The following is a 24,404-nucleotide window of genomic DNA, read 5'->3' as shown; positions in this document are numbered from 1 at the left end:
CACAAATGAAGAAATTTGTTTATCAAATCTAAGAGCTTTTTGTCCCTCCATTTCTGTCCCTCCAACTTTTTGAAGCGTTAAAGTTGTAGTTGGGCAGACTGTCAATGGAGGGACAGAAAGCTCATAGATTTGTTAAAAAAGATCTTCATTTGTGGTTCGAAGATGAACGGAAGTCTTACAGGTTTGGAACAACATGAGGGTGAGTAAATGATTACAGAATTTGACATTTTTCATTTAATTTCATTTAATTTTTCTACATTCATGTCCCAGACTTTGCTGGCGGTGCAGTATGTGGTGGGATGGATGAGGAGGAGCAGAACCGCTATGTGGCCCAGTTGAAGGCAGAGTTTGACAGCTGTGACACCACCGGGACAGGTTACCTCGACAAAGAGGAGCTTACTGCCTTATGCCACAAGCTGAGCTTAGATGCTCATCTCCCCTTGCTGCTGGACACTCTGCTAGGACCACAAAATTATGCCAGGGTAAAAAGTTCCCCACGATCCTCCCAGTGTCTCTAATCCTAATGCTGTATTATGTTAAAATAATCTCTTTTTACAGGTACATTTTGAGGAGTTCAAAGAGGGCTTTGTGGCTGTGCTGTCAAGGTCTTTGGACTTCAGTACTTCAGAGGAGGAGAGCAGCTATCTTGAGCCAGGTACTCTAGTGGAAAGTGACCTTTATATACCTCCATGGTTATCAAAGCTTTTAGGCCTGTTAATCTTCATGATTTTCTGTATTAGTCAGTCAGGACCTTGTGTACTCAATGTTTATTAATGGTACATGATGTGTAGTTGATATAATATCTGGACCCAGAGGAACTGAAGCATTGTGTTTTTTGTTTAAATTAGGGATGCACGATATACCGGCCAGCATATCGGTTTCGGCCGATATATGTTCATTTTTAATGTTATCGTTATCGGCCTGGTAAGAAAATGTGGCCGATATATTAAAGCCGATAAATAATGTATTATTCCCTTCAGCTGAGACACTTGTTGAGCACTGTTTATGTTTTTGAATTTCTTGAAATATGATTGAAATCTCTTCAAAAAATGAAAATATGGTTCGGTACAACATGTGCAGCTCAAATCTGTCATATCGGCTATACAACACTATAATGAGAACATCATTATAATGCTCTTGGGACATGGATTTAATTGTGAGACTTTTGTTTTTGGAATCAGGCTTTCAAAATTAGATACAAATTTGGATTTAAATTTATCGGCCGATATATCGGTTATCAAATATAAAGAATTATTGGTTATCGTATCGGCCAAAATTTTCATATCGGTGCATCCCTAGTCTAAATGCTCATTTTTATTTGTTAATGAATAGCAGGGTATATTTATGGTTAGTTACACAGTTTTTGATATTTTCTTATGTTCACCAAGGCTGCATTTATTTGACCAAAACGACAGTAAAAAATAATAATAATATTGTGAATTAATATTACAATTTAAAGTAACTGCTTTCTTTTTAAATGTATTTTAAAATTTAATTTATTCCTGTGATGCAAAGCTGAATTTTCAGCAATTTTCAGTGTCACATGATCCTTCAGAAATCATCATAGTATGCTGGTTTGCTGCTCAAGAAACATGTTAAAAACATTTTTGCTGATTAATATTTTTACTTAATCAACTTTAATTTTTTTTGGTTTAAATACATTGTTTTTAAGACAAAATTATTATTGGCATTCACAATAATACCACATCATACCTTGAGGTACCTGGCATTTGATTGCTATGGCCCCTTTCACTGGAGGCATAATAATATGTTATACAGATGCTGCAACTTTTTGTGCAGGTCTTCTTTAAGCCAAAGCCAGAATAACATTTTTTTTTTTAATAGATGCATTAGGGAGACTGGTACAATAATGTATGTTGTGAAATCTCAGAGCTCAATGCTAAAATTATCTTTGAAAACGGTAAAACCTGAAAGCTGTGATGAGAAACAGATGTTGGAGAGGTTTCTTTTAGGTTCTCATTTCCTTTCAAGCATATTTTTCATTTAATGAGTAAAAGTTTTTGACATTGATGAACAAATGATGTGAGATGACCTACTATTACTTCTACCACTATTTTGTTTCTTAATTTTGACTGCCTCTGACATACTTTGATTATCTGTTGCTCTAAACTAAGCATCATTTCCTATTCTTCTAGCAGTCCCAGAGGAGGTGAAGCCTAAATATGTGAAAGGAACCAAGCGGTACGGGCGGCGATCACGGCCAGACAAGACTGACTTGGAGCTCACAGCAGACTCAGAAGATTCGCCAGTGTTTGGGACTGACAAAGTGGAAATAAACGGTGTAAGGAGAGCCAAGCTCAGACGCTCTACCTCACTGGAGAGTGTTGAGGTAAAATTAATAATGCCTACATTACCGTTTGGGATCATTTTTTTTACTGATCATCAGTAACATTATTTGTAATTTTACAAAATACTTTTATTTCAAATATATGCTGTTCTATTGAACTCTTTATTCATAATAGAATCCTGTAAAAAAATATCATGGTTTTCCCATAAATATTAAGCAGCACAACTTTTTTCAGCATTGATAATAATAAGAAATGTGTGAGCAACAATTAGAATGATTTCTAAAGGATCGACACTGGCGTATTGTTAGTCAGTTGAAATACCTGAATTAGTTTGATAATGATTCTAGTGAATGGATCTGGGCTGACCTGCTTTTCACAGACAGGAAGTGTGGCGGTGTGGAATGTGCAAGTGCAGCCCCCACCTTTACCAGACTTTAGTGTTACTTTTGGCTCATGATCAAAACATGGCTCATTTCACATTCTCTTTTTTCCCCTCAAAGGGCAGGAGCACTTATAAAAGGGGCTTGTTGTTTCTGCTGTGTCTGTACTTTTTCTTCTGGAGTCATTTTACTTTTACAGTGCCAGACTGGAAAGCCAGTGCAAATGCAAACCTATGCTGCTGGAACTCTCGTTCCATGTGTTTCGTTTTTAAAGAGTTATTTTGGATCCATCTTGGTTTGGTACTAAGAACAATGGAGGATGACGATGCACACCACATGTCCCTTCACTTAAAGTGATTTTTTGGATGAACTATCCCTTTAAGATGTTACTGTAACAGTTCTTTGATGGGGTTGATGGTTGTTCAAATAAGCAGCCACCTACCCTTGTGAAACAGAAGCGCTCTTGATTGTATTGAATGTGCACTTGTAGTGTACTTCAAATCTTTAAAAAATATTTTTATAAAAACTATACTTGAAGATAATATAGTGTTAACTAGATAATAGATAGATAGATAGATAGATAGATAGATAGATAGATAGATAGATAGATAGATAGATAGATAGATAGATAGATATCTATTTGTAATAATGATTTGTAATAATGTCAAGTTTTACTTTAAAGTACATTTTAATTTATCTTGTTGCGTTAAAAAAGTACACTTATTTTGTTGTGTTGGTGACTAACACACTAAAGCACATGTAAAGTAGTTGATTATAATTTTAACTGTGGTTTAATTACAAATATATTTACATACAGGTCATACAAGTTTCTCTAGAAATTACATTAAAGGATAGACCTATGCTTTTCAGTACATTGGACAGTACAATTGAACCCCATTTCAAAGACAATATAAATAATTATGAAAATTAATTACGTATGTAATTGAGTCATTAAGCACTCTTAATTTAAACTAATTGCATTTATTATACATTTAAATAATAATACATTTTAGTTGTATTATTCATTCAAATTAAATGTCCAAGAACTACATTCAGTTCCCACTTTGTGTATGGTTTAACGTAGTAGTATTTTTGTAAAGTATGCTATTCACAAGGAAAGAACACCGTAGCTACTGAAGCAACATGGTAAAACCACTCGAATCATCTCAATTAATCAAATAGATAATTCTATAGATAATAGATAAATCTATTCTAAAGGTGTTTTTTTGGGATGAGACTTCTTGAGAGAGTGGGACACAGTCTGTGGAAGATTTGAACAATCAAGTGCTTTAGCCAAGAATGAAAGCATGCTGGTCCATCAGTACAGTTTATGTTGGCAGTCGCTAGCATTTGGTGTTTATTCACCAGCCCGCCAGACTCCATTTGGTCCTGGATGTTTTAGTGCCTTTCTGTGTGCTCAACATAGTGTGTTTTACGTGTCGAGTGTGTTCAACCAGGATTAGAGGTCTTGGTCTGGGTGGAGCTCAGGGTGCAAAGCATCAGCTGTGGTCAGAAGGCCTGATAATGTGAAGTACAACAAGGAAAGGGTTTGGCTATAATTTGGCATGGCGCTTCCTCTAACTGTGCCTCTCATTTTAGAAATGCATACTTGCATACCAGAGCCCTCCCTCGCTCTCTTACCCTCTCTCTGTCTCTCCACTCTGCTCTCCTTTTCTTCTCGCTCTCCTCTCTCCTTTTTTTCATAACAGTGTTTGAAATATTTAGACCTTTTATGTAACCCAGTACTTTCTATTTCGATAAAAGGGGGAGATTGCATGCTCTTTAAATCGACTCTGCTCTGTAACTAGCGATTCTGTGTTGTTCTGTAGCAGGAGGATCCAACTCACCATGTTTCAATAAGTAATCTGATGCACATGCACATTTTAAGTGTTATGTAAAAGGTTTACGGTTTCACAAGGGTGTCTCTGAACTTTTAAACATCTTAAATAGACAAAAAGGCTGTAAAAAGTACCTTTAAAGGAACATCTCGACTTTTTGGGACTTTAGCTTATTCACCATATCTCCCAGAGTTTGATAAGTCCATACCCTTTTCATCTCTGTGCGTGCTGTAACTCTGTCTGATGCAACAACCAATAGCCTAGCTTAGCACAAAGACTGGAAGTAAATGGCTCCAGCTAGCATACTGCTCCCAATAAGTGACAAAATAGCGCATATTTTATATTCTCAGAAGGTGAAGCACTGTTACTTGGGCAGAGTGATTTGCTCGCAGCACCTGAGAAGCCCCGTGGTTGAGGAGCAGAGAGTTCGCTCAGAGTGTTACGCTAATCACTCCACCCAAGTAGCAGTGGCTCGCCTTCTGAGAATATAGTTCCCAGTAATTTTATGTAATTTATTTATGTTAGGAAAACTCAATTTATGAAATGAATGTGTTTTTAAAAAATCTAAATGTGAATTTGTATCTAGTTTGTATCTTTTAAAGTCTGGAATAGAGGATTGTGTAATCCTGTACCAGAAATCCTTTCGATAAACTTCAATAAAGTATGTATACGGTTAAAAGATGGTTGTGTCTCTTATGGCCTTGTTATTTGTAGAGCCCGACCGATAAAGGATTTTGAAGGCCGATGCAGATAGAAATATTTGTTGGTTTTAAAATACGATATTCCGATATATCGGCCGATATTTTCCGAAACGTGCAACAAAACATTAACATTTTTCCCTAACATTAGTTATTTGTAGTTATTTATGGGTTTTAAGAAAAATAATATGATCGTCCATTTTTATTTTATTTTTGAAATATTCATTTATCGGCCATTATAATTGCCGATACCGATAGTTTGAAAAAAATGCCTAATATCGGCCTGCTGATAAATCAGTCTGGCTCTAGTTATTTGTACACCCCTGTGACTATACAAATCACAACATATAAATAGAAAAATGTTGGTGTTATTTTGTCACTAATTGGGAGCAGTATGCTAGCTTAAGCCATTTACTTCTAGTCTTTGTGCTAAGCTAGGCTAGTGGTTGTTTTATCAGACAGAGTTGAGATGAAAGGGTAGGTATGGACTTATCTAGCTCTGGGGGATACGGTGATTAAGCTAAAGTCCCAAAAAGTCGGTGTGTTCCTTTAATCTACGTTGCAACAGTTGTTTAGTTCTTTAAGCCATCTCATAAAATTGAATTCTTTTAGCTTAAAAATGCTAAAGATTATCATGAATTTTCAAGAGTGAATCCCACATTTATATGCAGATGTCACTTCCAAAATTATGCAGCGTGTAATTGGCTGTCGGACCTCTTAGCTGCATGAAAAGAAAACTTTTATCCAATTAAAACATAGCCTCGAAAGCGTGCAAAGATCGTTCCCTTTAAAATCACTTAAAACCCATCACTCATCTCATTTCATTGCGATCTCACAAAGTTCCATTATAAACTATGAAGCTGTCTACACTGCACAATGAATCTCTTACTTACACTGTGGCGTGTCTACACTTGGTTGTTAACGAGAGGATTCATGAGTGTGCAGAACTCAGCACTGAGCAAAAATTCTGGAGTTTTGAGCAGTGAGTGGATTCTGACTAAAATAAACACCTCTGATTGGCCAATGCGTTCAAAAGATCAACAAACATCTGTAATTGGCTACAAATGTTTACCGCTGCAAAAACACATTTTAAATGTAAACCAAAATACGCAATGGAGTGTTTGCCAAATCTGTTGGTAAGCAGCAGCAGACCTGAAGCAATTTTTCTTTTCAAACTCATACGCACAATATTTTTGCAATACAGATTCACAGGCCTCAGCTCCGATTCCCATCCATATATTCTTTTACAACATTTATGTGTGAGCAACATCACTGCTTGTTTATGTAAATAATTAAACCGGCTGTGATGAATATTGCACACAAACCTTTTCTTGCCACATAAATTATTCAGTTTTGAGTACGTCAGTGACTAAAATATAACACATTTGTATTTTTTTCAGGCAGAAACTAAGAAACATTATTAATTTATCTGTAATCAAGGTGGATCTAATTTGTTCTGACTGTTAGAGAATTTTTGTGCACCTCTTTGCTGAAAGACCTCCATATCCCAATGCTTTCCTTAGTGAACAATGACTTGAGGACAACAAGTGTGATGTTCCTCACTTAATTTGTTAGCAGAGATCAATGAAGTGGCTTTTTCTTTACAAATGATTGAGAGAGAGAGAGAGAGAGAGAGAGAGAGAGAATGCAAGACTTTCTGCTCCCTGCCTTCCCACTGAAAAACAGTTTGTGAACAGTTATGTAATGTTGTTTAAAATTTAATGCTGATAGTAAATGATTGTGGCTTGTCCCATATTTAGCTGGGTTTATTCTTTTGTTGCTGGAAGCTAAACTGTGTACCGTTTCGATCAGTGTATTCTGTCCTGTTTGTCTCCTGCCATACATTGATCAAACCACATATATCTTACAGGTCAGTGGCTGTCTGCTTTAAACTTTAATCTACCTCTAGATGGCACTAGCACACAAATTCTCTGTATAAAAGTTTACACAATCTACCATACTAGTACTTTTACCAGATGTGCAGTATGCATGTGTGTTCTACTTTGCACAATATAGAATACCAAGATGATTACTACTGTACTACATTTACGACAATGAATGCACAGTATACTACAGTCAGTGCACAGAATACTACACTCAATAGTGCTCAACCTGACCTTCCACTTTCAGTAACAAATGAAGTGGAAGTGACATCAATTGTTACATACATACCCTTTTCAAAAGTTAAGTACACCTGGGAAACTCGTCCCTCCGAGTCAGGCATTCTTTAATACAACATGTCACACAAGTCAGACAAATTACACATAAGTACCCTAGTAGCCTAAAAGCCCTTAGAATAGTTATAGTGTGAACAACAAACCCAAATAATTAACTACATCTGAATTCAGAATGATGAAAATGATTTATTTCTGTCACCTACTATCATTTTTGCGTTACACATTTTTGCATTACATAAAGTTTGTGAAAGTTGAATAATTAACTCTACTCTTGTAAGCTGTTCTGTACATCACACCTTTAAAATAATTGAAATTCAGCATGTAAAATTAAAATAACTTGCAAATTCATGCATTATACAATATTTCACTACAGATATGCTCACTGATCTCTATATATTATATAGAGGCAGGCACTCCTGTTTGTATATTGCAAATGAAAGTTAATGAACTTTGTATTTTATATTTATTTATTGCTCTGTTGTAACTGGTGTTATGTTTTTTTGTACTATAATGGACCTTTCTTTTTGAGTCCTGAATAAAGTAATATCTATCTATCTATCTATCTAGATTATAGATATATGATTTAATGTAATTCTATTTGTCTCAATGAATTGTTGTAATGAAGTCAGCTTACAGCAACCACATTTTTTTTGTTACATTCTACATACAGTTTCGCATTGTATATTATTAAAACAATAATATACAGTATTTAGTGTATACTGGGCAGTGTATCCAATGACACATTTACAGATTGTAGTATTTCACTGCATTTGTCTTTTGTCAGCTGATTTTAAAGCTCTCTCAGTGTTGGAACTGTTGGATAACTCGGTCCGACTCCAAACCATCTCTTATGTAAGCTCTTTTGCATCATTACAGAAAGATTTAGCTGGCTTTATATGAGCAAGGTTTAAGCTGTTTAGTATGATGCAGTGTTTCTATACTGATGTGAAGAACAGCATTACATCAATGCTTGTATCCGCAGTCTGCTAGTTGTTCCCGTCTAGCGTTGCGGAAGTAATGACTGCTGGGATGGAATGCCTTATGATGACTCTATTGTGTTCCTTGTGATCACTGAACCATACTAGTGCAACCATACAAAGCTACACTTTCTCCATCTGCTCACTCAACAACTATTCAGTCAAGTCAAAACCTCAATTCAAGAAGATATGCTTCTTTAATTATGCCCTTTGTGATCATAAGTTTACAATTGAGATGTTCAGAAAAGCTTACTATTATATTACATAGTAGTATGTAGTACATATAATGTGTAGATTGTGTATGGAATACATGGAAGACCAGTCCAAAATGGCACCCTAAACACTATAAGTCCAAGCTCTTCAGGATCGCTTGAAAATCACAAAGATGAGGTCTCTAGGAGCAGGGTTGAAGACCCCTGCCCTATGGTCTCATGGGCTTCATGATCACGCATGTGGCGTCCATTCTAAGTCCACAATTAAAAAAATAAAAATAAATAATGATTTTCATGGATCATTTAAAATAAATCCCACTATATTCCATATAAAACAACAAGAATAGTAAATTTTGACAGTGACACTGTCAATTCTTTATCTACAGAGTCTCAAATCAGATGAGGACACAGGAAGCAACAAAGAGTCCACACACCACTATTTTGTGGCACAAGGTACTATTTTGTGTAACTTTTAAATGAATATGTAAATCAGCACATGAATGTAATTCTTTCTGATTTCTATATACCAAAGGCCAGTTGAAGCTCTGGAATCAAGAGGGCACAGAAAATCCTCAGCGCTCATCCAACCCTCAGCATGAAGTAACGGATGGACAGGTGAGAGCAGTATGGGAAGAGCTGGGGGTCGGAGCCGGAGGATCACTTAACCGCGAGGAGCTGTCGCTCGTCTGTGACCACATCGGCCTCAAGGACTTACAGTCTGAGGTACGGTCATACTGTATAACAATCGGTACAGAGTAGAATAAGTAACGAAATTAGTCACTAAACACCATATCTGTTTGTCTGTACACAGGAGTTAGATGCTCTTTTCAGGAAACTAGACAAGGATCAAGATGGGAGAGTCAGTCTCAGCGAGTTCCAGAGTGGTCTGTTCACACAACAGCGTCACATTATGCCCATCTCTACCTCCACCCCTGCCAAGCCCAAACCAAAGCGCTCCATCTCAAAGGTCAGGATCAACTCAAGGTCTTGGGGAAAGCAGATTGTAGCCAAAAACAAACATACTGTAGCTTTGGCAAAACAATCTGCTGCAAACACTGACACTAGTTGTTACGAACTGCTCTGAGGCTTGTAGATAAAGATCCAAATGCAGCTTTAATATAAGAATAGTCGTACAGGCAGGGTCGAGAATCAGCAGGCAGGACAATGGAGGATACACAGTGGGAATCCGGGAAACAGGCAGAGGTCAGGGCAGGCAGCAATAATCAAAATCCAAAAGACAATCCAAAGTCAAAAACCAGAAACCAAACACGGAAAACGCTCAGAAATGCAGTGTAACACTTAAACAAGACTTCGCAAACACTGAATGTGAACACAAGGTATATATAGACACACTAACAGGATGAGACACAGGTGAATGCAATCAGTGAATGAGGTACAGGTGAATGTGATCAGTGATGAGTCCGGGCAGTGAGTTCTGGGAAATGTAGTTGTGAGGGAAACATGAACATCTGGTGTGGAGTGCCCTCTGGTGACTCTCAAGGGCACTCCACCTGGTGACCGTTACATAGCCCCCCCCCAAAGAGCGGCTTCCAGACGCTCCAAAAACAGTTCAGGAGGGAGGTGGAGCGGAGGCGGATCCGGGGGAGGGATGGAGGGCCAGGCCTGTGGAGCAGAATAGGGCCTGGAAACTAGGACGGAAGACCAGGCTGTGCAGGCGGCCAGGGCGGAGCAGGCCGTGCAGGCGGCCAGGGCGGAGCAGGCTCCTCGGGCGGCCACGGCGGTGAAGACCCCTCGGGCGGCCACGGCGGTGAAGACCCCTCAGGTGGCCACGGCGGTGAAGACCCCTCGGGCGGCCACGGCGGTGAAGACCCCTCGGGCGGCCTGGGCGGTGATGCCCTCTCAGGACCAGACACCGGCTCGGGACCAGACACCAGCTCAGGAACAGACACCGGCTCAGGAACAGACACTAGAACAGAAATTGTCACAAACACAGAAACAAACTCAGGAACAGACACTGGGTCGGCCATCTTGTCCGGAGACACTGGGTCGGCCATCTTGTCCGGAGACACTGGGTCGGCCATCTTGTCCGGAGACACTGGCTTGGAGGCGGCCATCTTGTCCGGAGACACTGGCATGGAGGCGGCCATCTTGGCAGTAGACACTGGCTTGGAGGCGGCCATCTTGTCCGTAGACACTGGCTTGGAGGCGGCCATCTTGTCCGTAGACACTGGCATGGAGGCGGCCATCTTGTCCGTAGACACTGGCTTGGAGGCGGCCATCTTGTCTTTAGACACTGGCTCGGCAGAAGTGACGTGGAGCGTCTCTGGCTCGGCAGAAGTGACGTGGAGCGTCTCTGGCTCGGCAGAAGTGACGTGGAGCGTCTCTGGCTCGGCAGAAGTGACGTGGAGCGTCTCTGGCTCGGCAGAAGTGACGTGGAGCGTCTCTGGCTCGGCAGAAGTGACGTGGAGCGTCTCTGGCTCGGCAGAAGTGACGTGGAGCGTCTCTGGCTCGGCAGAAGTGACGTGGAGCGTCTCTGGCTCGGCAGAAGTGACGTGGAGCGTCTCTGGCTCGGCAGAAGTGACGTGAACAATCTCTGAATTTGCAGAAGTACATTGAAGAGTCTCTGAGTCGGCCATCTTGTCCATAGACACTGGCTCGGCAGAAGTGACGTGAAGCGTCTCTGTCTCGGCAGAAGTGACGTGAACAGGCTCAGACTCGGCAGGGCTGACATGGAACTCTGGCTGGGCTTTCTCGGCGGGACGGGACTCTGGCTGGGCTTTCTCGGCGGGACGAGACTCTGGCTGGGCTTTCTCGGCGGGACGAGACTCTGGCTGGGCTGTCTCGGCGGGACGAGACTCTGGCTGGGCTGTCTCGGCGGGGCGAGACTCTGGCTGGGCTGTCTCGGCGGGGCGAGACTCTGGCTGGGCTGTCTCGGCGGGGCGAGACTCTGGCTGGGCTGTCTCGGCGGGGCGAGACTCTGGCTGGGCTGTCTCGGCGGGACGAGACTCTGGCTGGGCTGTCTCGGCGGGACGAGACTCTGGCTGGGCTGTCTCGGCGGGACGAGACTCTGGCTGGGCTGTCTCGGCGGGACGAGACTCTGGCTGGGCTGTCTCGGCGGGACGAGACTCTGGCTGGGCTGTCTCGGCGGGACGAGACTCTGGCTGGGCTGTCTCGGCGGGACGAGACTCTGGCTGGGCTGTCTCGGCGGGACGAGACTCTGGCTGGGCTGTCTCGGCGGGACGAGACTCTGGCTGGGCTGTCTCGGCGGGACGAGACTCTGGCTGGGCTGTCTCGGCGGGAAGAGACTCTGGCTGGGCTGTCTCGGCGGGAAGAGACTCTGGCTGGGCTGTCTCGGCGGGACGAGACTTTGGCTGGGCTGTCTCGGCGGGACGAGACACTGGCTGGGCTGTCTCGGCGGGACGAGACTCTGGCTGGGCTGTCTCGGCGGGACGAGACTTTGGCTGGGCTGTCTCGGCGGGACGAGACACTGGCTGGGCTGTCTCGGCGGGACGAGACTCTGGCTGGGCTGTCTCGGCGGGACGAGACTCTGGTTTGACGGTCTCTGGCTGGAAGGTGAGCGGGGGCTCGGCAGGGCTGACGGTGAGCGGGGGCTCGGCAGGGCTGACGGTGAGCGCGGGCTCGGCAGGGCTGACTGTGAGCGCGGGCTGTGGAAGCTCTGCTGAGACGTGACGAGGCTCTGGAAGCTCTGCTGAGACGTGATGAGGCTTTGGAATGAAACTCTCTTCACAAACGGAGACCGCCTCTCTCCAGTTCAGACCCGAGAGATTGGGGAGCTCCCTCGGGTTGACCTCCTTAGCCCCTAGCTGGTAACACAGCTTAATAGCCTCATCACCGAGAGAGCAGGAGGCAGCGAGAGGAACAAACCCCCAGGTATACTGGAACAGATCACGGCTATCCAGGGCCAAGGCCGCGATCTGACCAGCAAACTCCCGGATTTGTGCTGCTGGATTCATTTGTTGGTCGGTTGTTGCTGGATCTCGGTGTGGCGAAGTCTTCTGTTACGAACTGCTCTGAGGCTTGTAGATAAAGATCCAAATGCAGCTTTAATATAAGAATAGTCGTACAGGCAGGGTCGAGAATCAGCAGGCAGGACAATGGAGGATACACAGTGGGAATCTGGGAAACAGGCAGAGGTCAGGGCAGGCAGCAATAATCAAAATCCAAAAGACAATCCAAAGTCAAAAACCAGAAACCAAACACGGAAAACGCTCAGAAATGCAGTGTAACACTTAAACAAGACTTCGCAAACACTGAATGTGAACACAAGGTATATATAGACACACTAACAGGATGAGACACAGGTGAATGCAATCAGTGAATGAGGTACAGGTGAATGTGATCAGTGATGAGTCCGGGCAGTGAGTTCTGGGAAATGTAGTTGTGAGGGAAACATGAACATCTGGTGTGGAGTGCCCTCTGGTGACTCTCAAGGGCACTCCACCTGGTGACCGTTACACTAGTATGCAAGAATGTGGCTGCATGGTTTTCTCTACAAATGAAGTGAATGTGTAAACAAAGCAGTTATATGTGATTGTTTCTTTATTTGAGACAGACAGACAGTTAGTTAGTTAAGCCTAGTTCACATTAAATGATTTTAAGCTAGATTTAAGCCCGATTCGCAAATCGTTGAGCTCGCCGACAGGTCAGGGTGTTATCGCGTGCAAATCGCTCGCCAATCTGTTAGTATGAAAGAGCTAACAACGCATCAAAGACGCTCGCAGACGCCTTGCCAAGCCCAGAAAAATATCTAGCATGCTAGATATCCAGAGCTGTTGCACGACTCAACCTCAGTGATGTCATGAGCTACAGCCAATCAGAGCAAGGCATGGGTTGAGGTCACTAGATAAATCGTATTTTTTCTTTTTTTGCATTTTTTCAAAGTTTGCAGTACTAGTTTCTGTCTGACGTCCATGTTCGCGTGTTGTGTTCTTCGCTGGGGATTGGCGCGCGTGCTGTTTCGCGTCATTTCCGGTTCGTTTTATTGCGTGATTTTTCGTGACAGAGTTGTTGTCAACTCGTGTAGTGCGTTACCTCCTGTTGCAATCAATCACGTTGTGTCGTGTGGTGTGAACAGCTCAACAACTTGAACACTCCTGATTTCACAGAGAGCAAGTCACGTATTGTGAACCGCACAGTTCAGCCCGACTTTTTAAAATCATGTTTCACACTACATGATTTTAAAATGTCAGGCTGAACTGTGCGGTTCACACTACATGACTTGTCCTCTGTGAAATCAGGAGTGTTCAAGTTGGCTTTAGCTGCTGAAAAATTGTTTGCTGCAGTTGATCGTTAATTGTCTTCCCCTAGTTACATACATTTGATCATATGTTGTTATGCATGCCAGACTGGCAGGTTCATGTTACAGATAAAGTATAGAAATCTTGCAAATATCTGCCACTTTTCCTATCACCTGTTGATTAAAAAAAGTCATTGAAAGAATCAACAACTAAAGCCTCTACCAATTTTTACACGGATTTCCTTGGCTGACAATGACAGCTAAATGATTTCCTGACTGTCAAAGGGATTCATTTCAGAACTCTAACATCAAGCCAAGTTACTGAGGGCTGCACTGGCTGGAACCAATTAACTTAATTGGGAAGGTGGAGCCTCCCATTTTTTTTTCTTTTGTTTCTGGGAAAGCACGATTGTATTGCTATGCAATGGCCAAACTTGCAATCAAAGCTGAGGAGATATACTGCACAACCGGCCTCCTTCCTGCATGTAATGTTTTTACATGGGAATGTAAAGACATTTTGGAGTCCTTTAGTGATGACCTTTCTGAGGTGATTTTACTGAAAAAATACATTTAAAACAATATCTTAATTCAAGATAGGCACTTATACGGATGCAAGATTTGTTGGTTAATAAAATGTAGGATTTAAAAGATCAGGCTTCCTTTAAGGAGAAAAACAGCTTCTGTGATCAGTGCTTGATAACAAATGCCGAGTTGCATGAATATTTGGCGGTCTCTGGAGCTAAAATGAGGCTAAGCCAGCTTAAGGGTTACGACACCAGAAGGACGTTTATTAGTGGTCAGTGAAATAATTTTGTTCATGATTGAGGCTCTAGCTCTGGCATGTCAAGGACAGCATTGTGCATTGTGTGGTGGGACTGTGAGAGCTTGTTGAATACTGAACTTTGCTGGATCGTTTTGTCTTTTTTTCCCCCTCATGTCGTTCCCGCTGCTCTCTCAGGCCCTTGAGGAAGGCCGTTTGGTGCGTTCCACCTCCCCTTCTTTACTGTCAGCTACGGTGGGTCAGAGGCTGTTGACCCGGCTGGATGATGGATCGGGATGCACAAGCCCAGATAAAGTCATCGCCCTCTGGACAGAGGAGGGAATCCACAACAGCAGGGATATTCTACAGGTAATAGATTACTTTAAGATAGATGTTTACGGTAGATGAACTGACAAACTATGAATGATAACTTTAAAAAAAAAAAATTCTACATACAGACTCTGGACTTCTCTCTGGAGGAGCGATTGTGTCTGGCTGAACTCACTCTTGCACTGGACAATGAGTTACTGGTCAGTGGAAACGGCATCCATCAGGCTGCTCTGGTCTCCTACAAAAATGAGATAAACCACTTACAGTGAGTGTAATTCACATCAGATCTGTATTTACTCATAAAGCCTGCCAAAAACGTCCACATTTCACCTGAAAACCAAAGCATGTATGAATCTATGTATTTTTTTATTTAGCAGTGTAACATTTTCAGGACAATTTGACCATTTCTTAGAAATGTCTAGTATTACTTGTCTCATTACTCATTACTCAAGTCATTTTACTGTATTACCGGTACTATAAAAAACAGTTTTTTTAACTAAACATTCTAATTAAAAGAGGTTAACATGATGTTGTAATGTTCAACATTTATATATTAATCAATTTATTGTAACAGAGTAATGAGAATAGGATATTTAGCTACTGAAAAGTGTTGGAGTAAAATGAGCTTAAACTGTCCTGAAAATAGCGTCCCAATGTTGAAATCTTAATACTAATATTTTGGGAGGTAAAATGCCTCTTCATGAGATTCACCTGAATGTCTGTGCCGTTTAGTTTGTCTCCACCTGGAGGACATGTAATGTACTGTGTTCCCCAGTATTCTTTGTTGTTTGCTTTCACACTAGCAGTTTTCGATTGATGTCAGTCTTCGGTTAATTTGAATAATGTAAACGATTTTTTTTTTACAAAATCGGACGTGACGTGACCTGTACTGGAGTCTGCTTAAAAAGAGTGGTCTGGGGGGTTCATGTGAATTCTAGTACGCTTCGCTGCTGGTATGAACACAATCGTACTTTAACTCTGAGGTAAACCGCTATTGATGACGTGTGATTCGATAAAACTCTGTGTGTGTGGTCTCACTCACTTTCCTGACGCACTGCCCACATTCTTTAAAACATTTGCGGCATAACCATAGGTTAAAAAAAATAATTATAATAATAAAATGAAAGAGGTGAGCAATGCCATGCATTTTTCCATCTTCTCCTTCGTCGTCATTAATGTGAACAGAATCCAGTCGGGGATGGGGAGCAATCAAACTATCAGACCAGGCAATCGAACCAAGTGTGAAAGCACTCTTGCATGGGAAACAACTACAAAGTGGCTTTACTTTGTTCTCCAAACATCTCTGAATGCTTAACAGGTGTTATAAATGTTGCATCAGGATGGATGATCATCTCATGGTGTGGTGTCTTGTGTTCTGTAGAGTCCTGGTAGAGCAGGCCTGCCAGGAGAGGGACAAAACCAAGGCGGACCTTGAACTGGCTGACCGCCGCAACCTACAGCTTGTCAGAGAGGTGGATGATCGGCATGCGACCATGGAGTCTCTTAATGAGTCTAAAATCAAGTACGGCTGCTCTCCTCTAGTCCATATAGTATCAAATCTAAAAAGGAGACATGCAAGGGCTTTACAGTTTTGTTTTTTTGTGCAGGGGTCTGGAGCAGGACTTCCGGGATAAACTTACAGCTCTGAGGAGTGAATCTGAGTACGAAAGCGAGGTTCTTCTAGAGCAGGTAGAGAATGAGCGGGACAGACTCCGGGAGGAGCTAGACTTGCTTCAGGCTCAGGACGTTAGCCTTCAGGAGGACATTTGCACTGCTGCTAAGGTAACCACTGATGTCACCAGTGATCGTATGATCATTTAAACAAGTTTTATGACAAGGTTGGTGAGGATGGGAAAAATCTTACATTCCTGTGCAAACTTTGCCTCCCGATAAAATAATTGCTGGCTGTGGCAATAATAATATAAAGGGAAAAAAAAAAATAGCTCGCAGCCACATATGGAGGAAAAAAAGAACTATTAACTAGTTTTTGGAACTGTCAACTTGATCATTTTAAAATTTGTGAACTGAACTTTGAAGTAGTTCATGTGAACTTTCCCAACACTGAATGTCACGTATTATTATTATTATTGTTGTTGTTGTTGTTGTTATAAGTAGCAGTATTCTTAGGTTGTTGCATTTAAAATGCATTTGAAACTATTGTTTTTATTCAGAGAAGAAATTGATTTTATTCAGCAAGGATGTATTCAATTGATCAAAAGTGACAGTAAAATGTTTAAACTGTTAACTTTTTTTTTTAAATCATTTTTTTAACCTTCTATTCATCAAATAATCCTATATATTATCACTGTTTCCACAGAAATGGCAAAAAATGAGCATATTAGAATGATTTCTGAAGGATCTGAGTAATGAGGAAAAAAAATATGCTGAAAATTCAGCTTTGCCTTCACGGGAATAACTTGCATATTTCAGTCTTACATATATTTACATAGAAAACCATTAATTTATTGTAGTAAACTTTTGAACGGTAGTGTATAACTATATAAATGAATCATTCTGACTATGATGAAATCTGAGTGTCTGCTTTAATAGTGGTTGGTAATTTTTCCGTACAAAAGCCCCATGTTGTTTTTTTTGTTTGGCTGCAATAAGAAATGGCCTGCGGTTTTACTAATGAACCGTTTCTTCATAGAATAATTGTTTATTACTATTATTAACATGAATGATTAATAAAACTAAATATTAAATAATAAACAAAAAAATCATTATTTTTTTTAACATTTGTTGAATTAATTTTATTAAATAGCAGGTGCCAGCATTTTACACCATTCAAGGTCATGCTTTACACTGATTTTATTAGGGTTTGTAGGAACTCCCATACCTGTGGTAAACTCACTGTAAAGTAAAAAATAAGGCAACTTTGCTGCAATAAAAATCTATATTTATTTTATTAAAAAAAAACAAATGTATTAACTTTTCATCGATTCTGTTTTCAAATCCTATTATAGTACAGTATTTTTTTTCATAAAGATGAAACATACAAATTAAAAACTGTGCAGGAACAAAGAGTCTTATTCATCAAGATACATCTCCAACAATTTTGTATTTTTCCATTTGAATTTTCAAGTTGGGGAATTATATTTAAATAAACCATACCATTATTCATATAATATATAAATTGCCTTACCATGCCTCCTTTAATTCCCTTAATGATTCTGTTCTTGGCTACAGAACACGACTCAATGGTGAAGAGGTGATCTGTCATGGTTAGAGGTGTATGTTTCTTTGAGCGTGTCAGTGCGGTGTCAGGTTAAATAACTCTAGCTCTGTGTTACAGGAGAACAGGCGTTTGGAGGAGGAGGTCCGCCTTCTGAAGGAGAAGCTGTCTGAAGCGGAGAGCACCATCTCCAAACTACAGAAGGATCTAGAGCATCTGCTGCAGGACAAGGTGAGACGTCTATATGCTGAAGATCATAAGTTTCAATCTTTAAGAACAGTAATGATCATTGATCTATGCTTGTTTTATTGAACAGTACGGTGGCCTTGATCCAAATGGCACAGGTCTGCTGAATCAAGAGGAGCACTTCTCAGAGATCTTTAAGGAGTACGAGCAGCAATGCCGGGTATGAGCTGTGTGTGTTTATGGTGTGTTGGTGGATATTTTGTCTAGAGTGAATGGTAAGGTCATTGTGCACTGTATTTAAGTGTCCTTTCCTGGTTATTATGCCAACTCTCCTATAATCCATGGTTTTTAAATGACGCCTTTATTCGTGAGTGGTGTGTTATTACTTTTTGCTCTTGTGACATTTTGCTCTTTTGTAAGTCAATCACCTTGGAACCATTTAAAAAAAAAACTTTTAAAACCATTTAAAAAAAGCAAGTGTATACTAATGCACAAAAATTACTCTGAATAGCTTAGCAATAAGGTAGAGACTTTGCCCATGAGGCTTCTTACTTAAGGCAAGACATTTTTTTGTTTTTTCCTGCACTGTTTAATTCATAGATTTTGGGCTATTTGGCTTTTCAAGTCATTTTTTAGACTACTGCAAAGAAAACATCCAAAATACACTTTATTATATTGCACTTTATGCATTTTTACCGCTAGATTAGAGTACAATGCATTTCTTTCAGGACCATTTTCTCAAAATGTATAGAGCATTTGGTATACTGACCTTTAGTTTTATTTCTATTTTATTTTTTTTTTGAAGGTTTTTACAGTGGGGTTTGTTCATTTATCATTTGCTTGATTTTATACATATACAACATTTTATTCCCAAAAACATGGTGAAAATACTTTTTTCTGGCTGTTGATTGTATTATTTATTTATGGAGCGACAAAAATAGATATCCAAAATCCCTTATAAAAAGCTTTGACTAATGTCAACAAAATGAAACAATAATTTTGAACCTGTTGTGAAAACAATACTATAATAGGATTACAAAACCGAAACGAGGGAACGTTGCTATTTAAAGTATGCATTTGGTTTTTGACATATTTTTAATGACCTTTAAGTTGGTTGTAATGTTATTTTGTTTTTAATAACTGTAAGCAAGCCATTTGTAATTTTTGCTGTTTCATTTGGTGATGCTTTTAAAGAAAAACACATTTCACTTCTGCTTTACATATTTTTGGGAGATTAGTTTCAGGAAATGTAGAAAAGTTTTACTTGTGCAAATAACTCTGTGTCTCCGCCCCACTAAATACAGGAGTTGCAAGACAGGAATGATGAGTTGTGCTCAGAGCTGGAGTTGCTGAAGTCTCAGGGCTCGGGAAGGAGAGCCAGACGATCCAGGGGCAGCCTGTCGGGTCATGACTGGTCAAGCCGAAGAGCATTAACCACTGAATCAGATTCTGGTGAACAAAGATCTCGCACATCTTTCATGCTATCGAGCTTAACCTCTGTTTTAAACATCTAAACCCATGTTTTGTTCTACAGATGATCCTGAAATGAAGAAAGGTACATCTCCTCAGGTCAGAAAAACTCTCCAAGTCACTGACAAGAATGGTGAGGGATTATAAAAACAAAGTTATCCTTTCTCAATGAAATATCCATACACATGGGTCATGGTTTGATTCGGCGTGTCTCTTCAGCTCTGGGTTCCTTGGAGAGCTTGGCTCCCTCTGTGAGCATTGAGACTGAACTGGCCATGGAGCAGATGAAAGAGAGATACGAGCAAGAGATCCAGGACTTGAAGATCCAATTGGAGACTAAGGTACAGGCAAAGCATGGAAATATTAAATGGGTTACCCAAATTAGAGTAGATTCAAACAGCCAGAGCTGAAGGGGAAAAAGCTTGGAGCACTGACAGTTGACATACTGTAGAGAAAGTGATTTCATTTTGTGTCCACAGGTGAATTTCTACGAGCGCAGTATGGAGTTGATGCGGCAGAATATGGAGGTTGAAAGGAAGGACATCTCGCAGGGCTTTAAGATGGAGATCAGTGAGTTGGAGGACCTGAAGGCTCAGGCGGAAGAGCGAGCGGAGCAGACACGTCAGGCTGTTGAGAAGCTGGAAGCAGAGCTGAGGGGTAAGACTGCAGCAGGAGTTTGGGGACAAGAGCAAGAACGAAGAATTCAACGGGAACAGGCAGAACTGGAGCAGAACTACGCTCGTGAGATCAGTAACATCGTGATGCGCCTCACCTCAGAGAAAGATCAGCTGGAGGCAGAACTCAAGCTCAAGATGGACCAGGAGGTGCTGCTTGTTAGGTAAGTGTAACTCAAATGGTCTGGTAAAGGATTAGGTGCTGCTTGTATATTGTAGACATTAGAAGTATATATTAGAAAAAGGACAGAACCAAATAATAAATATAAAGACAAATATAAAATGTTGCCTATTTTAAAACCATTCGTTTTTTTTAGGGCTGTCAAACGATTAATCGTGATTAATCGCATCCAAAATAAAAGTTTGTGTTTACATAATATATGTGGGTGCACTGTATATCATTATTTTATATATATAAATACACACACATGTTTTTAAATACAAACACATTTTAAGAAATATTTTCATGTATTTACTGTATATAGGTTTATATATAATTTTTTTTAAATTTAATTAATTTAATTTTTTTTAATTTAATATTAATTTTTTTTCTTAAATATACATGCATGTGTGTGTATTTATTTATATATATATATATATATATATATAAAATAATTATACACAGTGCACCCACATATATTATGTAAACACAAACTTTTATTTTGGATGTGATTAATCGTTTGACAGCCCTAGTTATTTTGTGTTGTGACCATTTTTTATTTGATTTACAACAGCTCGGCCGACAGCATTTTTCATTTCCATAATTCAAAAAATCTTTTTTTAAGGGTTGTGAAGAAAGTATAGTTTGATTGTAAAGATAAATTTTAATTTATATATATATATACACAAAAAAATGATTGTTATACATATATATATACTGTATATATATATATATATATATATATATATATATACAAAAAATGATTGTTATACATTTTTATTGAAATGTTAAAAATAATGTTTTACATTTGGAATTTAATGAGATTCACAAAATGAAAAAATCTGGACGCATTATAGTAATTAGAAATTTGCATAACTAAAAAATTTTTAACACTTTACAGTAAGTCTCATTTGTTAACACCCACTTACAATTTATTTTGTGCATTTTCAATAAGACGTAATATGTGCTTCATATAGACCTTCAATCAAGAATTACATCTTGAATTGTTTTACTGTATGTTCAACCTTTTTTTTTTTTTGAAGTAAGGAAAAAGTATTAATTTTTTCGCCCTTGGTATCCATGACATTGCAATACATTTAGACATCGACAAATTAGCATGTTGCTGTGTCCCAGGGAGAAGGCAGAGCAGCAGTTATTGCACATGAAGGCACAACACAGCGAGGCTCAGCGTAGCCTTCTCCATCAGCTGCACCTCGAGCGCAGCCGTCTAGAGGAGGCGCGCAGGGAGCGTCTCCTCAGCACCGAGCGCTGGAGTGAAGAGCAAGCTCAGATCTGCAGCAGGGTAGCACAGGAAAAAAAGAAACTGGAGGAAGAACACCAGGAAGAAATCAAGAATCTAGGAGAACACATCCACTTCATGGAAGCTCAGGTAGAACTCGCATCCAGGGCTGAGGAGGAGATGCTCGTATTACAAAGACAGCTAGAAGATAAGCTGGAAGAGATGTGTGTTCAGCTTGAAGACAACACGGTTTCCATGAAAGCTCAAGATGCCCTTGTCCAGCGCTTGACCTCAGAACTTCATGCCAAAGATAAGGAAACCGAAATTAGAAATGAGAAAGAACAAAAGCTTTGCAATAAGCTCTCTCAGCTAGAGCAAAAGCTTAAAGCTGAGCGTGAAAAGAAGCAAGAGCTTCTGAAGCAAAAGGAGCAAATACAGAAAGAAATGGACAGAAGACTTCAAGATCTAAAGGACGAATTAGCAAAAGAAAAAGAGAAGAATCAGGAGCTTCTTGACAAAATTCCTGAGTTGACAGAAGAGCTAGAGAACTGGAGGACCAAATCTGAGACCTGGCAGAAGGAGATCGAAATAATACAAGGAAGCAGTAGTCATCTATCTACTGCATTTGGTGAACAGCAAATGCAGTTGAGAGAACAAGGGAAAGAACTTGAGGACCTTCAAGAAGACTTGGCCAAAACGCACAAGGCATTGAAAACCAGAGATGATGATCTTACAAGACGGGCTTCAGAGCTAAATGCTGTGGAGATGGAGCGGGACCGACTCGTGGAGGAGCTCAGGGGTCAGTGTGAGGTTCTCAAACAGCTACAAACACAGGTTAATAGTCTCTCTGAGGAGTGGGATCAAATGCACACAATGGAGCAAACCCTTAAAGGCTTTCTTCTTGTGGAGCAGGGTAAAGTTGAACAGCTCCAAGCTCGTCTGAACTTGGAGCGAGAAGAAAAAAACCATCTTGAACAAGAGAACTCAAGCTACCGGCAACTTGCGGACCAGCTTTCTTCTCAGATTGTTGAAATGGAGACCGAATCTACCAAACTTAAAGAGAACAGAGATCATTTTGCACTGGAACTGCAAAGCAAAGACATCCAAATGCTGGAACTCAACCGTCAGCTTGAAACCAAAGCCGAAGAGATGGATTTGCTCTGGAACGAGGTTCGGCTGAAGATGAATCTGTTTAAAAACGTCACTCATTTCTCTGGTCAGGTTCAACTTTTGACCAACCAATTGGAGGACAAAAAGCGAGAGCTGTGCTCTCTGAGAGAGGAGGCCGACAAAACCACCAACCAACTACAGCAATCGCTGATGGACTCCCAAGCAGAGCTTCTGCAAATGGAGGAGGCCTTTGAAATTGAGAAGTGCCAAATGAAAGAACGGCTTCTGGAGATGGAGGGACTTGTCATGGCCTTAGAACTGGAGATGGACTCCAATCCCCACAGGTTTGTGGTTCTCCAGCTAGTAGATGACCGTCGAAACAGAACCAAAAGATTAACAATTGCTGCATTGATCCAATCGTCGATTCTCCCGTACGGATGCCAAGAATTGACCGCTCGCTACTTTTGTGTTTGTCCAAGAATGCTTGGCTGAATGTTTCACAGAATGAGACCTCATTAACCGTAGATATGCGCTTTCAGACCTCATTCTGCATCTGACTAACTAAATGATAATGTCACTGACATGCATGAAAACTCACTATTAATAAATGACTGTATTCTGATTGAAAATCTGTTCTTGCATCCTATTAATTGTATTAATATTACATTTGTGTGTTTGTTGCCCTAAACTTATGCTGCTTTTTTTTTTATGTTGAAAATCTTGCTACGAAAACTCCTGAAATTGTATTGTTTTCAGTACTGAGCTAACTAAAAGTGCAGAGGCTGGTAAGATTGTAATGGAGAGCTGATCTCTATATTTTGGTGTCCAATTGTAGGGCTCAACTTGATGAGGTCACGTCTGAAAACAGTGCACTGAAAGACAGGCTTGCTGTCTTACAGCTGGATGTCAAGTCGCTGGAGGAGGAGGTCAACAAAAAGAGGTAAAGAAATTGTCTACTTTAACTTGTCAATTATCTAAACTTAATTTTAGCATTTTATTTAACAAAAACAAACTTCACTTCACTGTTTTTTTTAAGGAGGAAACTTGAAGAGATGGACAGAGAATATATGAAAAATCGAGAAGACGAGGAGAGGCTACGAAAAGAGGCAAGATTGGCATCAATGACGTTCTTGGAAAAATATTGATAGCGCATGGATATTAAAGGAGTAGTTCACTTTTAAAAAAAACTTTTGCTGATAATTTACTCACCCTCATGTCATCCAAGATGTCCATGTCATTCAATCTTCAGTTCAGTCGGAAAGAAATTAAGGATAATTCCATGATTTTTCTCCATATAATGCACTTTACTGGTAACCAAACGGTTCAAGGTCCAAAAAAACACTTTCAGTGCAAACTGCAAACTTTTCAAAGGGCTTTAAATGATTTCAGACGATGAATAAGGGTCTTATCAAGCGAAACGATCGCTCATTTAAAAAAAAAAAAGACTAAGTTTTATAAGCTCAAATGCTCGCCTTGCTCTGTTCTGTGTG

General features: G+C 40.3%; 1 protein-coding gene across 4 annotated transcripts in view; it reads left to right on the top strand.

Moving 5' to 3' along the window:
- The window catches only part of ninl (ninein-like), a 32,681-nt gene that overhangs the window by 1,562 nt on the left and 6,715 nt on the right, over window positions 1-24,404 (top strand). Inside the window, exons 2-20 of one of the 4 annotated variants that reach the window (XM_089116825.1) lie at window positions 271-482; window positions 559-655; window positions 2,160-2,350; window positions 8,978-9,044; window positions 9,124-9,314; window positions 9,403-9,558; window positions 14,768-14,938; window positions 15,028-15,164; window positions 16,281-16,421; window positions 16,507-16,681; window positions 18,195-18,305; window positions 18,391-18,480; window positions 19,565-19,712; window positions 19,795-19,863; window positions 19,950-20,071; window positions 20,210-20,568; window positions 21,666-23,258; window positions 23,750-23,854; window positions 23,951-24,020. In XM_089116825.1, the coding sequence (XP_088972951.1) occupies window positions 300-482; window positions 559-655; window positions 2,160-2,350; window positions 8,978-9,044; window positions 9,124-9,314; window positions 9,403-9,558; window positions 14,768-14,938; window positions 15,028-15,164; window positions 16,281-16,421; window positions 16,507-16,681; window positions 18,195-18,305; window positions 18,391-18,480; window positions 19,565-19,712; window positions 19,795-19,863; window positions 19,950-20,071; window positions 20,210-20,568; window positions 21,666-23,258; window positions 23,750-23,854; window positions 23,951-24,020 (4,176 nt within the window). In that variant the 5' untranslated portion in view covers window positions 271-299. Of the gene's footprint in view, window positions 1-270; window positions 483-558; window positions 656-2,156; window positions 2,351-8,977; window positions 9,045-9,123; window positions 9,315-9,402; window positions 9,559-14,767; window positions 14,939-15,027; window positions 15,165-16,280; window positions 16,422-16,506; window positions 16,682-18,194; window positions 18,306-18,390; window positions 18,481-19,564; window positions 19,713-19,794; window positions 19,864-19,949; window positions 20,072-20,209; window positions 20,569-21,665; window positions 23,259-23,749; window positions 23,855-23,950; window positions 24,021-24,404 lie in introns of all 4 variants that reach the window. The other 3 variants (XM_039672390.2, XM_089116824.1, XM_039672392.2) reach the window with 3 other exon arrangements.

This window comes from Pimephales promelas, chromosome 11, assembly GCF_988280905.1.
Source record: "Pimephales promelas chromosome 11, fPimPro1.hap1.1, whole genome shotgun sequence".
Lineage (NCBI taxonomy): Eukaryota > Metazoa > Chordata > Actinopteri > Cypriniformes > Leuciscidae > Pimephales > Pimephales promelas.
This window is presented reverse-complemented; position numbering and strand designations above follow the sequence as displayed.